The following is a 17,959-nucleotide window of genomic DNA, read 5'->3' as shown; positions in this document are numbered from 1 at the left end:
AGAGTTCCATAAAGTCGGAGCTGCATGACTAAAAGCTCGATCCCAGATGAATTACGGGATATCCTAGGTACTACTAAAAAGTCCGTCATCTACAGATTGAAGTCATCGGGTGGGACAGTAAGTACTTTGGGCGTTGGTCATGTAGGGCTTTGAAATTCAGTAAGTTGATATTCGCCATGAAATGATTCGCCATTTTATGGGCAGCCAGTGAAGGGAGTAGAGAATAGGAGTTATGTGGCTAGAACGGGGCAGGTTGGTTAACAGCCTGGCAGCTGTGATTTGTACATGCTGTAATCAGTGCAGTTCTTTTGCTGGTAGACCAAGGTAGAGGGCATTGCATTGCAGCGCCCTGCTATGGAAAGCTGTACACCCCTGGGAAAATAGCTTAGATGGGTGGAAAAATATAAATCTTGAAGGCCAAACAATGCAGTTTCTGCAGTAACAGACCGGACACAACTATAGTTTTCTCCAGTTTTATTATTAAATACACGCTGGCCGATACTGATAAAATATACACCTAAAAACAGAACTAACCCAAAAAGGACAGATTATCACCCCTCGTGTGTCCGTGCAGTAGGAGGGGAACCCAAGTAAAAGAAAAAGGCCTTCAGTAGATGACCTCATAGACTGTGGCTTTCTTGTCACCAGAACCCGTGACAATGAACTGGTCATCAGTAGAAACATCACAGCTCAGAACAGATGAAGATTCTTTTGACTGGAAAAAAATAAAAACAAAAACAGGAGGTTGTTACAGAAACCACTAGCCATTTTAAACATAACCAGATATGGTGCTGAATCTATTTGACTTGTTCAATAAAATATTTTGTGCAGCTGTGCTACAGACACGTATTTGTGAATTAGAATCTTTATAAAGCACAGCAGTATAAAATCACTTTAATCCTGGTCATAGTGGAGTACAATTTTTTTTTTTTTTTTTTAAGTCTAAAAAATAGGTTTATAAAAAAACCATACTTCCAGAATCTTTCACAAGTTTTACTATTCTTACTACTTCACAAAAAAGATATCCATCGGAGTAGCAAACAAGACTATAGCTATGCGATATGCTCAGTCAACATTGTTACCCCTTTCCCTTGAACTCCCCGGAGGTCCAGAATCAACGATCTATTGCATACACACTAAAGTTTTTTTTAAAAAAAATCATAATATATCGTTTGCTGTAGAAGTGACCATCTTGTTTTATGAAAATGCAGTTAAAGTTTGCCTAACAGATATGCACAATGATATTGTTATTGTGCATATTGTTAGAAATGATCATATAGTGTACCCAGTTTTACCCACACAGGCAGATTTTCCTGTTACATCCAAGCCCAAACTTTCAATTAACCCCAACTTAAGCAATGAAAGCACCCATATCCACAACCTATTGGTGAATAAGTGTAACAAGTCTACCATTATATACGTTGCATATATGTTGCAGTAGTCAAGGCGGGAGAGGACAAGAGTGAATGAGAATTTTGGGCGCGTCAGTGGAGAAGAATGGTCTGATGCGCGAGATGTTGCAGAGGTGAAAGCGGCAAGACAGAGCGCATGAATGTGGTGGGTGAAAGAGGGAGGAGTCAATGATGACACAGGCAGCGCGTTTGGTCGATGGAGGTGATCTGTTTCACCAATGCTGATGGAGCTAGTGGGAGAAGAGGGGATGTTTGGGGGATGGAAGATTAGAAGTTCAGTTTTAGCCATGTTTAGTTTCGGGAAACGTTGGGTCATCTAGGCCGAGATGGCCGTGAGGCATTCGGAGACCTTGGGCAGGAGTGATGGGGATAGGTCGGGGGAGGAGAGATAGATTAGGGTATCAGCATAAAGGTGGTAATGGAAGCCGTAGGAGCTGATGAGGGTGCCCAGAGAGGTGGTGTAGAGGGAGAAGAGGAGAGGGCCAAGGACTGACCCTTGGGGAACACTGGCTGGCTGCGGGGTAGGAGGAGAGGAGGAGCTCGGAGTGGAGACAGAAGGAGCGATCAGAAAGGTAGGAGGTGAACCAGGAGAAGACCATGCCAGTGATGCCAAAGGAGCGGAAGGTGTTGAGCAGGAGAGGGTGGTCAACAGTGTCAAAGGCAGCTGACCGATCACGCTGGATGAGGATAGAGAAGCAGCCTTTGGATACAGGCAAGGTGCACTAGCTACAAGCACCAGGAAAGAAAGGCACAGACAAGTACTGCATTAACCAAGGTACATATTGCACAGCATCCATAGCTAAACCAGTGAATATTTAGCCAGCCAATTTACTTGACTCACCTGAAAAATGCTGGCTCCATAAGGTGTCCGCCAGGCATTTAGCAAATTGTCCTTTCCAGTGCTGACAAACCATTTACCTAAAGAAAGATACAATATTAGAACATTCCATACTTTTTTTTTTTTTTAATGGAGTAAGCTTTTGCATTTTATAAACTAAAAAGGACTAAAGCAGCCCATACACGCTGCAATGCCGGGCTGTGCGTTCTGTGCTTTGAGTTGCGTGCTCCCGCGGCACCTCATCGCACAGTACAAAAAGTATGTGCTGCACATACTTTTTGTACTTCGTTTTCATCACATTGCATCGCATGCACAGGCAATGCAATGTGATCCCTGCTATTGAAGCCCACAACGCACGCCCGCATCGGGACGTGTATGAGCTGCTCAACTTATAGAAGGGAAATTTAAATTGTTATTGAGCACCAGACAAATATTCCATTGTTTCTGCTCACACCTTCCAGAGGCTATGAGCAGAATTCTGCCCAAAATCAGGCCTCTGGGCACCCAAATACAACACACCTAGTACTATGAATGGGCTCAGCCTATATGCCTCTAAACCATGCACACCAATGGTAGGCTATACATTACACAATGGCAGATTCAATTAATACATAAATTGTATTATTCCATCTCAAACATAGCCTCAGTGATGACAAGTTTGTGTAGCCCATTTCTAACCTTAAGCCAATAACGTCTTCATATCCAACTGGCCATAAAACCTCCTCCCTCACAAACATTGCTACAGCGTTGGCATAGAAATAGTGTCTTCATGTCCTCAACAGCAACCAAAGACCATTATGCCTGAACACAGATGCTAGACCAGATAAACCTCGACTGTGTGCTAGTCATCTGACTGTTAACGGCTTCACAGAATATAACCAATTAGCATTGCTGACAATTCATGCAGGGCTAGAAACCGTAAGTACATGTTGTGATCCTATTGTAACGAATAAGAACATGTAGTGTTATCAACAATAAAAAAAAAGTACAAAAGTATAAAACTAGTTGCACTATTAAGAAGACTGCATAGCCTTCATTTTAAACTTCACGTGGCACATTAAAGTCCAGTTAGAATTGGAAATGACAAGTCAATCAGCGGCTGGAAGCAGAATGTGTCAGAAAGTTAAAGATATGCATTGAATTACATAGCTTACTGCATCATCAGTAAGTCAGACAGTCTGATGTACTGTAGGATGCATAGGTCAGTGTGCATTTTGTTGTCATACCAACTGGTATTTGTCCAGCCATGAAATTATATATAGGATCACCCTGCACACACAAGAATGAGAAGCTGACACCAGTGTTTCACAACAGGGACTCCCAGAGTTCTTAAATGCCTCCAGTACAGCCAAACAGCTGCACCAACACTAATCTTAACAGGGAACCATTTTTGAAACGATTAACTTCATGGTTTTACTCTATTTTACTTTTAGAACAAGTGTATCCACTACACAAAGATCAGTTGTGTCATGACTATACATTTAACCCAAAAGACCCAGGTACTGCATAATGTGGCAGATGCCAAACATCGGCATTTGAGGTACTGTATTATGCTGTGCATTAAACACATTTCCTATTTATTGTAATGAGTATGGAGGGGGATGCACAATCGTTCTTCAAACTCACATATCCTTAGAACGCAATTTGTGATCATTTGAAGATAGTTTTACAAACCGTTACAGGATAGCTCCCACTTACTGAAAGTGATCAATTCTTCCTTTGTTTAGCTTCTTTCATATAAATATTGAATTAACCAGCCATTACACCTCCCAAAATCCACTAATCAGAGCAATATTTTAAAAAGGTGAATTTTTTTGTTCCATTTATTTTAGATTAAATAAATTATATAAGATAAAAACATAAAATGACCTAACCTGTTTATCTTTGCTCATTATGGGTGGAAGGTCCATTTCAGACAAAGCATTAGCTAGCACATCTATAAATATTTCCCCACTGCAGTAAAGGAGGAAGCATCAACGCACAAAAGGCATAATGGAATGGCACACAACATATGTAAGCGCCACTGGGGCAGGGACTGATGTGAAAAATCAAATATTCTCTGTAAAGCGCTGCGCAATATTTGTGCGCTATATAAGAAATTGTTAATAATAATAAGTAACACTGTAGATGCCTGCGCTCTCTAAAGCCACCTCTTTTTCCACAACACATAGGGGTATATTCAATTAGTGTCGGATCCATTCAGACGTTCTTTTGTCGGAACAGATCAGACACTACCTATTCAATGCAGTAGCCATATCCAAATGTCTATATTTGGCCACCAGGTGAGCGTGTGGCGGCAGTATGCATCCAGCAGGTAGAACAGTGCCAGGACAGGTGGATGTTACCCGATGAGCTGCTGCTGCTACTCACTCAGGGCATACTCCCTGCCTTAATCTGACATCTTTTAAAGTTGGATTGATATTGCCGGAAACGGGCCCAAAACCTGTCGGATTTGGCAGTTTCTGACAAAAGCAGGTAAATTGGCAGCTGTTCTGCCAATCCACCGGAATTGAATAGGTCAGAACCTCTTCCGACCTATTCTGGTCGGAAACTGACATCTTTTTGACAAGACAGCAGTTCCGACTGGAATTGAATATACCTCAAAATCTGACTAGCTGGCACAGTGTAGACTGCCCGCGGCTTCAGTGGAGCCTCAGTTCTCTTCATGGAAAAAGTTGTACAGCAGTATAATAAAGAAGATTTCATGTTCGCACAATAATTGTATGGGGAAATATTGGGTATAGCAAAGTCTGGAGCATCAGGGTGGGGAGGAGTTTCATGTAGGTATTGGTCATTAAGGAGCCCATACACGCTCCGATCCCGGCATGCGTTCTGGGCTTAAATAGCATCCATCACATCGCAGTGCATGCAATGTGATGAAAAGCAAGTACAAAAAGTATGTGTAGCACATACTTTTTTTAGTGTGATGAGGTGCCGCGGGAGCACACACCTCAAAGCACATATCGCATCGCCGGGATCGGAGCGTGTATGGGCTCCTTAAGAGTAACTGAACTGACTCACCTGCAAAGCAACAACTTACCTGACCTTAAGTTGCTTCTTTCAAAAAGGTGTTCCTTTTTGGACTGTATTAGAAGCTTCGGCTAGGTCTCTAAGGCCTCCCTACCCACTAGATTTTCTAACATGCTTTTACAGAGAACTAATGTTTCATACAGACTGAGCATTTATTACATCCTTTATAATGGAAACTAATGCTTCTAGCATTCCCCATACTCACTACTTCCGCTTCTGTTTGCTATCACTGCGGCAGTGTTCCAGTTTTCAGAAAGCATCATGTTTTACTGAATTCCTCTATTATTGATAAATGCATTAGAGAAGCCTATGTGTAAGCTCCAAACACTAGTAGATGATGCTATTAGCAAACATGTCACAGACTTGCATTTCTAGGTGTTTATTAGCAGCATAAAAGGAATACACACCATGATAGTGTGTAAATGGTGTAAGACACTCCTAAATAGCCTTTTGATTCACTATAAACAGATTTGATTCCTGGTTTCTCATTTATTTTACTTAGTGCTGTGCTGAAACTTGTAGAAATCTGTACTGTGATTGATTTGTATTTTCATATAGCAGAAACTATTCATGTTCTTCAACAATACTGTAGGCAGCCCAACTACATTGAGTCACGAAACCAGTAAATGCTGCCACTTATTTCTAATAGTTTCTTATATATCGCAGCAAATGCCAATGTGTAAAGCACAATGCAAACCGTGACAAAACCATCTGGGTAGATACAGTGCAAGGCAGCAAGGCCCTGCTCACAAGCTTACAGGGGTCTAGGCATTGATACACCAATGACAGGTGTTCTCTAGTGAGCAATGGTTCACCGGTTTGCTACAGTTCTTGGTGGGCTGTATGATAATGGTCACCAAGCAATGTTGGCCTGGTCAGGAGGATGGGAAAGTGAGATAACATGTTTAAGGATGTGTGTGAACTGTAAAGGGATATAATTAGAGAAGAGAGTTTATGAAAAGGTTATGTGGGTGGTTCAAGAATATGGTACGCTTGCCTGAAGAGGTGCGTTTCGGGAATCCTTGAAGGCTTGCAGACTAAAGAAGACTCTTGTGTCTGAGAGGGCATTTCCTAGAGTGGGTGCAGCTCGAAGAAAGTCCTGCACTTGTGAATGGGAGCGAATAAGACGTGGATGAGAAACAGATCTTGTACAGAGCAAATAGGTCAGGTTGGGAGATATATTTAGATGAGATGTACAATGGGTTCAGCTTGGTTTATGGCCTTATGTTTAAGTAAAAGTATTTTATATAGAATGCAGTAGAAATATATATATATATATATATATATATATATATTTATTTATTAGGAGGGACCGACAGAACAGTTTTGCAGACTATTAACATCTAGCAAGGAGGATTAGCCTCGCAGCTGCATTCTGGATAGATTGTAGTGGTGACCGTCTATAATGAGAAGACCGGTATGGAGACTATTGCAATAATCAATTTGCGAGAACATTAGAGCGTTCATTAGTTTTAGACTTGTGCAAGGCATGGTGATATTTTGGATCTACTTTTTAGAGGACTGTAGCACGATTTAGACAGATTGAATGTGGGGAACACAAGACAGTTTAGAGTCAAGGATGACACCTAGGTGGTGAGCATGCAGGGTAATATTGATTGATGTGTTCAACAGTAATAATGATATCAGGTTGGTAACTACTATAGTCTTAAGCAGCTTCTTGTGGAGAAGAAAGGCATCCTGCCTGCTTGATACATACCTCAGTACAAATATATATATATATATATATATATATATATATATATATATATATATATATATATATATATATATATATATATATATATATATATATATATATATATATATATATATATATATATATATATATCCGTAATCTCCATGAATGTATGATTTATCAGCCATTACCATATATGTTCAAATTTGGATTAGTGAGACAAATGTAATGGACTACCAGCCTCTCCATCTTGTATTGCCACAATCAAGCGTTGATAAAGCTGACTGTTCAGCGAAACGCGTTTGTGACTCAGGGCCTACTGCTACAAGAATCTACAACTTCCCTGCTGATTCATTTTAAAAGACTGACCCTATATTTGGAAGTACCTTACCATTGTAAACCTGGATACAATCCACATACAAGTTGAGGCTGTCTGGACTTGGTAATTATACAACTAGAGCCATAAGGACAACACCACCAGTGGGACCCAGGATTACAAAACACGTGCACGACTCCACCAAGGGGACATTCAGTCCATCTCAGTGCAGGTTTTGCCCCATTTTTCTTGTAGCTCTATTTCACAATCCCAGTTGCACACGATTTCTGGATGTGACATTTTAATGTTTTTTAGTTTATTTTAATGTGCCATTAAACACATTGGTACTTGTGTATTATAGCGGCGCCCCCGATGTACATCGTATGATGAACGTGTCACATCGCAAGCCATGTACCCGATGGCATGCGATGCGATTTTGACCCCCTATACGATGAAAAATCATATAAGCACCCTAAATGGTGCTTTTGAACACCCTAATGGGTGCTTACAATGTTAAATGCACCCCCACGCCACCCCCGCACTATAAACGTGAACCCGAAGCGTGGCGAGCGCAGCGAGGCCGCGAGGGGCGGTGGTACGCGTCCTACGACCTTTTTATACCCCCACTATCCACGTCGGCGTGGAGTTGAGAATAGAGTGGCAAGCGCAGCGAGCCCGAAGCGTGGCGAGCCCAGCGAGGGGAAGCGGATACCTTCACAGGTAAACGAGTCCCTTCGCGGGCTTCACAGGTATCCGCTGCGCTCGCCACGCTTCGGGCTCGGTGGCTCGCCACACTATTCTATTCTCAACGCCGACGTGGATAGTGGGGGTATGAAAAGGTCGTAGGACGCATACCGCCGCCGCTCGTCACGCTTCAGGTTCACGTTTATAGTGGGGGGGTGGCGTGGGGGTTCATTTAACATTTTAAGCACCCATTAGGGTGCTTCACATTGTATAAGCACCCATTAGGGTGCTTATACAATGTTTAATCGCATCGCATCGTATGGCATTGTATGCCATGTACAATGGCATACAATTTGAAAATTGTATGCCATCGTACACTATCGAACGATATCGCGTCGCATACCATCGTATGCGTTATGGTATGCGATGCGATGGGCGCCGCCAAAATACACAAGTACCAACACATTTTATGGATTCACTTGGGAGATCAATTATTTAATTCAAGCGATGCTTTACATTTTCTTGTTTTTCTCACTTATCCTCACAGCTTACAAAATTAAATAAAAAAACCTTACTCAGAATTGGACGCAATTTGCATTTAAGCAAAAATTTAAATGTACCCATTTTAAAAAATAATAATAAAGTCATTTCTACATGAAGAATTCACCACATGTGAGATAGGACTCTGCCCAGGTGTCAAATAATCCATCCACCCAACGCAAGTAGCAGAAGCATACAGTATGCACCATTAGGTTGTGTGGCTTCACCTCACCGCCACAGCAGTTTTAAAACATTATCTGCAAGTTTTTTTGTACAAATTTGGCAATTCAAACCCAGCATACGGCCTCATCAATTTGCACCAGTATTTCAATATCTACAAGTCACGTCCCACATGACTTAGATGGACATCATTTCATCACCATGCCATTATTGTACTTTGGTCGAATCTACACAACCCATTAAAGCATTTATTTGTGTTTGGAGTTCCAAGTGTTCTTAGGGCAATGTAATATGTTCTGATGTTACCAGCAAAACCACAGATAAATGTAAAGCAACCAACCTTATAATTGTGCTTTAAAGTTAAGGGCCATCTTGCTGAAGTCCCACCAGTTCTGTGAAACCTATTATATAACCCTTTGTGCTTGTTTCTCTAACAATTTCCCACCTTCATTCAACACCATAAATATTTATAATCGCCTTTCTATAATAACCTATGCCGATTACTTACCACAGGAAGCAAACTGCAAGGATAGGACACAACTTTCATGAAGATGTAGCTGGTATTTATCAGGTTTGGAAACATGTAAGACTTCAACGTTACTGCTCTCCATACCAACAGCCAGCCACTCGCCTGTTGGACAGTATCCCAAGGAAAAGATCTGTAGGTAAAGAGGAAATGTAAAAACACCAGATCTACAATTGGGAATTCAATGCTGCATTTTCATATGTTGCTTAATCCCCATTCAGTACCTGTGAGTTGAAATCATGTTGCTGAAGCTGTCTTCCTTCTCTCAGGTCCCAGCATCGAACCGTATTGTCCAGACCACCAGTCCATAGCTTGGTGCCATCATGTGAAATGTCTATACAGCTGGCACCATCTGTGTGCCCCTGAAATTGCCTAAATAGGGGAGCCAAAAAAAGCTAATTAAATTACTAAAAATCGGACAGGTTTCAAGGGTTAGACCGCAGCAGCTGAAATACTGCAACCAACCAACCATAATGCAGTAAAAAAAAAATAAGATTTTGAAACATTTGATTGTTTCAGCAACTAAAAAAATCTTTGTTTTCCTTTTTAAAATACAGAGGACCCAATATTAACTTATTGATTGGTAGGAATATATTCAACAAATCAGAAACTGGAAGGTGATAAACATGATAGTTTGGCCTATTAGACTGAACATAAATAATATGTATTGGCTGTGGACCACCAAACGAAGGCAGGATAGTACACCACACATTTTTTACCCCCACAGCGCTGTAGACATTCTTTTTCTTACCAACCAAAGGCAACCCTCCTATCCTGCCTCCGTTCCCCTCCGTTCCTACTTATCCTATTGTATTTCGTTCGTCCACCCACCTATTTTTAGTATGTTAACTCTTATGAGCAGGGCCCTCCTTCCTCACGTACTCACCCTACCTCATTACCTCACCTGTGCTCCTGTCCTGTTCTTCCCTTCCTCTACTTCATCTTCAGTCTCCTTGACAATTTTGACACCTACTTCTGAACTGATGCTGATTTTAGTTCTACCAGCTATACCCCTATTTATACTGTATCTTTCAACACACCCTGTACGTTACCTTGTAATTTTTTTTTTTTTTTGTTTGCTATGTACGGCGCTGCGGACACTTTGTGGCGCCTTATAAATAAACGTACTACTACTACTACCCTGCAAGGGTGCACAGGGTTTACTCTAGACAGTCATTCGGTCAACCCCATATGATTGACATGTATTAGGTCAAAAGATAAAAAGGTAGACCGAGGATAAGGTTGACAGGGTCAAAAGGGTTGACATGACAACGGTTTACAAAAAAAAAAAAAAAAAATAGTCAACACAACTGCTTTGGTTTGTTTTTAAGTGTCATTCCGTATGTTCAACCATAGGAGTAGAAACATTTGAGGACTTGCTATGCTTCGTGCTTCGACACTGGTTACTATTCCCAATTGTAGTCCATGTATAAAGTAAATCAACATTTATCATGAGCTAGTTCTGTTCATTAGACAGAAAGCAGCCATCAGGCGCCATTTCTCACCTGACAAGGGTCTGGTTCTGTAGATCCCATACAACAATGTTCCCATCAGAGCAGCAAGAGAAGCAGACCTTAGCATCTGGGCTGATAGCAAGGGCATAGCAAGCAGGAGCAGAGGAGGTAAGTTCTGCTTTTATCCTTGGGGTGGGTGATGCCAGATCCCATATAGACAAAGTGCTGGCCTCTCCTCCAACAATAAGGCTGCGACCATCCGGGAGGAGTTTACAGGAGCGAATATAATTATCACGGTTCTGCAGGGGATTACAGAACAGCAGATACAGATAGGTGTTCTAAATCACACATTTAAGCAAACATACTAGAAGCCCATAAACTAAACCGGTTGTTTCTGCGTTTCCCTTTACACCTAACTTTAACCCTATTATCACCATTAGCTCATTAAATAAAACCCATTCTGTTTTGCATACATTAGAAGTTAAATCATAGTGAAACATTTGTGACAGAAGACCATAAAATATATATAATGGGGAAAACAATATTTGCTTAAAGTGGTTAAAAGTTTTGGATTTCTATATGATACTTGTGATAATCATATGTTTGAAAACTTTGTTTTCTTAAACTATGTGCTACAAAAAAAAAAAAAAAAACAGTAGGAGCCTAAAATGATGAAACCAGAAAGATAACAAAATGCCTTACCAAGCAGTCAAGCTGTGCCACAGGTGTCTTCGTGCCTGGCTGGCCAACATCCCAAACCTTAACACAGCCCTTGCCTCCAGTGTAGACATGACGTGTGGAGTTGCTTATGGTCACAGCGCAAACCACTTCTCCATGATTCAACGTATGGAGTTGACGAGCATGTCGGGGGATCCCAGAACCTATAAGAGCATCTGGGGGGAACGGGACAGGTTGCATCTGTCCGTCTGCACTGACATGAAACGAGTATGCCCTGTGGGAAAGATAAGCAGGGAAAATCATCCTGTTTAACTGGTAAAGTGAATAACTGCATCACTATTTACAGCAATTACTTCAGAGGCTTAGCAGTTTTTGAAGCCACTTCTAGGAGTCTCTAATTTGACATTTAGGCACAAATGTATTATTCCACATTTTTCTGGCACCAAACACAATTGGTGATTTGTTCACTAGATTAAAAAAAAATGGCGAAACTAGCTTTGTATTGCCTTGGACATATTGCCGGTCTGGCAGACAAGGTCTATACACTCTGAATTTGCTGCACAACATCTGCTCTTCGGGACCAACAAATGTTGTACAGCACTCTTGTCAGAGGTCGATCTGTCAGGGTTATGAATGATAGCTATGCTATGTGATGTGTACACACTGTGCACTAATCTGATTGACCAGACAAGAATGGTCCGAATAATAAAACAATTGGACAGTGTGCCCCTAGCATAAGAGCTGGAATGTGGTACATGAAAATACCTGATGCAATGTAGCCTGTTAATTAGCTAACAGATGTACTGCGTTTCCTGATGAGGCTCCAAGACAACAAAATTGGAAAATCCTAAATTCAAAGTTATTGTTGAGAGACAACTACTGATGATCGGAAGAACGTGTTGAGTGCTAGAGGAGAATGGTCAGTACATTTTCATGTTTTATGGACCTTGAAACTCTGCTTCCTGAGATATTTCAGCCTTTAAAATAAACATGTTATGGATGCACAAGTCTTAAGGTCCCCCATACACCTGAAAGACATTGCACCCAATCATGCAATCTCAAGGGATTGTATGCACACAATCATGCAATGCATGATCCCGCAGATTGGAGGATTGGTCCTCTGATCAGACGTGATTGGAGCTGATTGCATGTGCTTCAAAGCACATGCAATCTGTCATTCAACAGGTCAGATGGCAAGGAGGAAGTGCTCTGCTGCCCTCAAGTCACATGATGGAAGTAGAGGAGCCCATCACTGGTGTTGTGCTGGACGTTCCAGGATGATGGAGAACAGAGGTATGTGAATAGGTCTGCTTCAGGACACGCAGCTTTCCACGTTCCCTCTGCTCTCTTTTACAACTTTATAGTGACAGGGATCCATCACCACAGAGAATAGTATATAACTCACAAAAACAAGAAGTATAAATCACTTTGTATTGCCAGGCAAAACCAAAGCAATGCAATGTAAAACCAAGCCTCACAGAGCAAACAGAAGTGCACTGAGGTAAAATGGTTCGTGTTTCATAAACCCCTTAGTAGGCCAGACCACCTATTTAAATGAAGTGGGGAGTTGAAGGGAAAGTTGTACACAATCATGATTGTAAGCAGGCCTTTCTGATATATGGCCACCTTTAGAATGTCCTTAATGGATTACTGCAAATGAAGTGCCAGTCACTCTTAATCTGGATTTTAAAATGTTCCATCGGCGCCTTTTATCACCACACTGACCTGACAGTAATGTCCTACATGCAAGTAGTGTCAGCAGCGCTGCTGCGGCGCCACCGCAGCAGCGTCCCGGCGCCCTTAGAAGGGCGATCCGGGCACTTCCGCCCGGCGAGCTCCAGACAGCAGGGGTGACGTCCGCCCGGCCGTGGCGCGTCACTTCCGCCAGGCGACGCTGGAGGAAGTCTGGGTGCGTCGCCTGGCGGTTGCCAGGCAACCAGGAGACGCCGGGCGGCGCGCACCCGGACAACTGCGTTAATTAATTATTATGGGGGCTGGTGTTACGGCGGAGGCTGATTGGCCAGCACATCCCTTTTAAGGGAGCTGGTCCTGCACAGCCCCGCCGGTGATATTGTTTCCCACAGAGGGCCTGCTGTTCTCTGTTGTCCCGGTCCCTGCAGTTATACTGCCGTGCACCGTGCCCGTGCCGTATCTTTCCACCACGCACCGTCTCTGTGCCGACACCTTCCAGCGAGGGTCAGCTGTGTTTCAGCTGCCATATTGCTGTGGTCATCCCTTATCCGGAATTCCCTTGGTCAGTGATTCTTCCATCTGGTCCTGCCAAGACACTCCAGACGTACTCTGCACCATCTGTTGCTGCTGGAGGTTCCGTTCCGGTTACGTAAGTGCTCCAGTGGAGCCCGGTCCTTATTCGTTATTTTCTGGGCAAGCTGTCCTGTATCTTTAGTTGTTCAGTTCCTGTTTTGCCTGGCTCTCCGGGGTCCGGAGAGACTCACGCTAGGGGATTTACGCCCGTTTTGGGGTACCGTATTGTACCATTTTGTGTTGGCGTATTTTGCGTTTGGTGGCACCCCGTTACTATAGTACTGGTGCTTGTGACTTGGTCACATTTCCCGTCCTTGGCCAGGTGCCGTTAGACAGGGTGTTCTATTTAGTTAGGCCCTTGTAGTCAGATTCCCCTTTTGGTCCGGTCCCTGACAGTCGCTGTGGGCTTGTCCCAACATAAAACCTGGTTGCATCGGGCTTAACCTGCTCCTTCGAACGCGGCGACTACAGGAGAAGCCTAGCACCTAGCAGCCTGCGGTCACTTGCCCGGGACGGCCAACAGAGTTAGTGTAGGGCTTTGCCGTGGCCGTTCTAAACAGCGGTCCCAACTGAGGGCACAGCCCACCACCAGTCGCTGCATACACCCACGCATGTTACATGTAGGGGTTTCGTTAAGTGTTCAAGTAAGACTTTCCACCAAATATTTCACAAAACCCGTCCACTGAAAAAAATACTGACCTATATCACAGGCCCTATGTGTACTTCAAAGGAACTTTGAATATCCAGATTAAAAGAGTGACTGGCGGTTGATTCGCAGTAATCCATTAATTAATCTGCAGTAATCCCTCACCAGTGGTTAAGCACAGTGACAATATGACACCAGTGCTGAAAACTGTTTCATAAGTTTTTTGGTTGGCCACTTGCCTAGATCAGGGGTTCCCAAACTTTTTTTAATCACGGCACCCTAGAGCATCAAAATGTTTTCAAGACACCTCTAGGTCAAATGTTTCTTATTGAGAAATTTAGGAAAAAAAATATAACAGTAAGTGCATTGTGTTTATATGTCACAGTTATGTGGTGAGGGACAGGATTTGCTTCTGTTTGTCCACATATGTTATGATTGGCAGCCTCTAGCACTGCTTTTGCTTGTTACATTGCACATAACTAATATGAATTGATCTTGGTCCACCAACCCAAGGCACCCCTGTAAGTGTCCAGAGGCACCCCATGGGTGCCTAGGCACACAGTTTGGAAAACCACTGGCCTAGATTATGAATCACAACAGTTTAAGTTAAAAACACAATTTATGCAAATCAGCTATCACTAGTGACTTTTTTTTATGGATTTAATTCAAAAGCTACATTTTATGTATTATCTGTTAGTACATGCTCAATAAAGCAGCTTTTGGGGTTTAAGTAATAACCAGAGAAAGGGGTTATTACTCAACGCCCTTAATCCGAAACAAAAACTACCGCATAAATAGTCAAAGGAAAAACTATGTTCTCCTTTGAAAACTATGGCCATCCAGCTGTTGTGTAACTACAATTCCCATCATGCCTTGCCACAGTTTTGCCATTAGGGAATGCTAAATCTATGGCAAGGCATGATAGGATGTGTAGTTTCACAACAGCTGGAGGGCCACAGTTTAGACATGCCTGCCCTACATGTTACAAGATAGGACAGAGTAGCGTACATCTGATTTTTTAGAGAAGACTGCTCTAATAGATTTGGAAATCAGCATAACATATAGAAGTGTTCCACTATAGAAACAGGCCACTTCTGGAAAGCACAGCTGGAATTCTTTTTAAATCCTTTATTTTAAAACCAAATACTTTATTTTTATAATTACAACATGAGATTAGAAGTCATGCATTACAATGTAAACTCAGAATCCATTACAATGACTGTACATTACTGGATAAGTTTGTTAGTTGTATTAGAGCTAGTGTGAGAGCTAGATGGATTCAGGAACATCCGTAATTAGAATTAATGCAGATTTTGAATGGTAGCAAGTGTAAAACCTGGTTTTAACCTACATGATGTTAACTTTTAACAAAACACTCCGTTTAAAGACAAGTAATTAACTTACGGTTTTCCAGACGCAGCTCCCGGAATAGCAGCTCCCAGGCCCCGCATATGTGCATGGGGGTCATACCCGACCTAGAGAAGGAAAGATGAAGAAATAGAAAAAAAAAGCTCAAAAGCTGCCCATACACGGTCCGTTTAATGGGTCCGTTTGGGACTTAAATAGTACACATCTCATCGCATGCCTTGTGCATGCGATGTGATGAACAGCTAGTACAAAAAGTGTGTGCAGCACATACTTTTTGTACCGTACGATGAGATGCGCAGGAGCACGCATCTCATAGTACAGAACGGACGGTCCGGGAATGGACCGTCTATGGGCAACTAAAGACATGACAACATATAGACTATATAAAAGAGAAAAGAAAAAAAAACATAATGCTAACTACAGCCATAAGGATGGCAAATACTCACTAAAGAGGATCTGCCATAGGTTGCAGCCGCTGATGCCCCATTAATCTGTGGAGACATAAGGTGAAGACCAGCATAGGCGCCAGCTCCCTCAGCATTTACAGAAGAGTGAGCAATACTAAATGCTGCAGGATAGCCTCCCTGTGCACTCAAAGGTGCCCGCAGACCCAGAGCTGTCGACAACAGAAAAAGGTCAGGTAAGAGATAATTACACAATAAAGCAAAGCGCAGATCATAGTGACCACACTCCTTCCGTCAACTCATACTTACATAGAGGGTCAATGGCAGGTTTACTGGAAAGAGGTCGGAACTGAGATACACTAGCCCCACTGGGACCAGGAGTGCTCATATCACTTTGAGAGTTTGGAGTGCTGGATTTTAAGCCAGGTGTCCCAGCCTTTTCCACCTGCTGCAAGGGAAAAAGGATTATTTATAAAATCTGAACAAGAAAATAATGACAGACATGGGGGGAGGGGGGGGGTTGACTAAAGAGAACTGTATTCTATAGCGGATCGAGCTATAATGTCTATGTTCCTTGCTACAGGACAGACCAACACATGCGCCACCCCCTCATATATTATCTGGGCCAGAATGCTATTACCGTGGGAAGGTCCTTGCTCCTTGAGGGGGACACACTGCTAGATGAGGTCATGGAGTTTGGACTAGCAGGAGGAGGGTCCTTCCTCTGTAGGTTGGTTTTATCCACACCATTTTCCCGAGAGGAGTAGGAATGGACACTATGAGGTGACGCAGGATCCTGGGAAGACACATTACACTCACTATTGCTTTGATTCTTATATTTGTGTGTAAATCTCCATGTTTTTTATTAGATGCAAAATAAAGCATTTAAACATTTTCCCCCTTTATGATAGTCCGTTTAGGTTCTATCAAATGACTTGCCTCATCCACCACAAGATTATCCTCACTTCTGTCAGCATCACTGCCCTACAAAAAAAAATTTTTTTTATAACAGGTGGTAACATTTACTATGGAATTCATGAAAAGCGGTGTAGATCGCGGAGCAAAGCTCTAATCATCCTATAGGTACTCAATGCACTCACATAGTCTGTTCCAAAGTCTTTCTCCTCAGTTTTACGCTTCTTGTTGCTGTTTAGATAATCTGACAAGGTCCGTACACGTTCCCCGTTTGGAAGAGTAACACAGCTCTATTAAGGAGTGCAAAAGAGGAAAAACAGATTCAGACCATATAAAACATGGAGGAGGCACAAACCATGTTCCCCTTTCCCCCTCAAAAACATGAATTTATGGAGCTATACTATGAAAGGTCTTCCCATATAAAAAGGAAATAAAAGCGGAAGACAAAGTTATGGAGTTTAAAATTTGGCAAAATCTGGGTAAACATTTTGCTTTGCAGCAGAAAAACCCAAGCAAACTGGACATAAACCTGCCAGCGCCAGCTTCCAGGTATCAAGAAAAACAAAAAAAAAAGTGCTGCTGTGGTCATTGTAAAAAAAAAAATAATACATATACATATATAGATTCCGTTTAAAAAAACAAACCCTAACATATCTTGATGACAGCCTTAAAACCTGGAGGGCAGATTAAGACCCAATGAGAATGCTGCCACCCACCACAATGCACCCACACAGATATACTTACAGGCCCTGGGTCTCGGTCTGTCTCCATGGAAACAAATGAGCAGTAAGAAAAGGGAAAGATGTGGTTAATTTAGTCAAGATTATTAATTTATTATCCCTCATTACTATGGAGAATCTCAACCCATCCTCACAAATGTAGAGCATTTCTCCAGCAGACAGATGTCCCACTCAACTAAAAAAAGCACAGCAAATATCCTCCCTGCCCATAGATCACTACCACCCTCAACTATAACGCAAATACAAACATTGTCTTTTCCCAATGCA

The 17,959-nt window shown here is 42.3% G+C and overlaps 1 protein-coding gene across 6 annotated transcripts in view; it reads right to left on the bottom strand.

Annotated features, from left to right (window-relative positions):
- Window positions 1-459: 459 nt before the first annotated feature.
- LOC146073832 (transducin-like enhancer protein 1) overlaps window positions 460-17,959 on the bottom strand; it is a 58,002-nt gene continuing 40,502 nt past the window's right edge. For 4 of the 6 annotated variants that reach the window (XM_083181338.1, XM_083181374.1, XM_083181358.1 and 1 more), the window contains exons 9-21: window positions 17,697-17,713; window positions 17,138-17,242; window positions 16,977-17,021; window positions 16,678-16,833; window positions 16,347-16,485; window positions 16,080-16,249; window positions 15,670-15,740; window positions 11,379-11,628; window positions 10,728-10,975; window positions 9,447-9,594; window positions 9,205-9,355; window positions 2,254-2,330; window positions 460-715 (exon numbers count right to left, since the gene is read on the bottom strand). In XM_083181338.1, the coding sequence (XP_083037464.1) occupies window positions 608-715; window positions 2,254-2,330; window positions 9,205-9,355; window positions 9,447-9,594; window positions 10,728-10,975; window positions 11,379-11,628; window positions 15,670-15,740; window positions 16,080-16,249; window positions 16,347-16,485; window positions 16,678-16,833; window positions 16,977-17,021; window positions 17,138-17,242; window positions 17,697-17,713 (1,685 nt within the window). In that variant the 3' untranslated portion in view covers window positions 460-607. The remainder of the gene's footprint in view (window positions 716-2,253; window positions 2,331-9,204; window positions 9,356-9,446; window positions 9,595-10,727; window positions 10,976-11,378; window positions 11,629-15,669; window positions 15,741-16,079; window positions 16,250-16,346; window positions 16,486-16,677; window positions 16,834-16,976; window positions 17,022-17,137; window positions 17,243-17,696; window positions 17,714-17,959) is intronic. The other 2 variants (XM_083181368.1, XM_083181383.1) reach the window with 1 other exon arrangement.

Source organism: Crinia signifera, chromosome 1, assembly GCF_055691185.1.
Source record: "Crinia signifera chromosome 1, ASM5569118v1, whole genome shotgun sequence".
NCBI classification, from domain to species: domain Eukaryota; kingdom Metazoa; phylum Chordata; class Amphibia; order Anura; family Myobatrachidae; genus Crinia; species Crinia signifera.
This window is presented reverse-complemented; position numbering and strand designations above follow the sequence as displayed.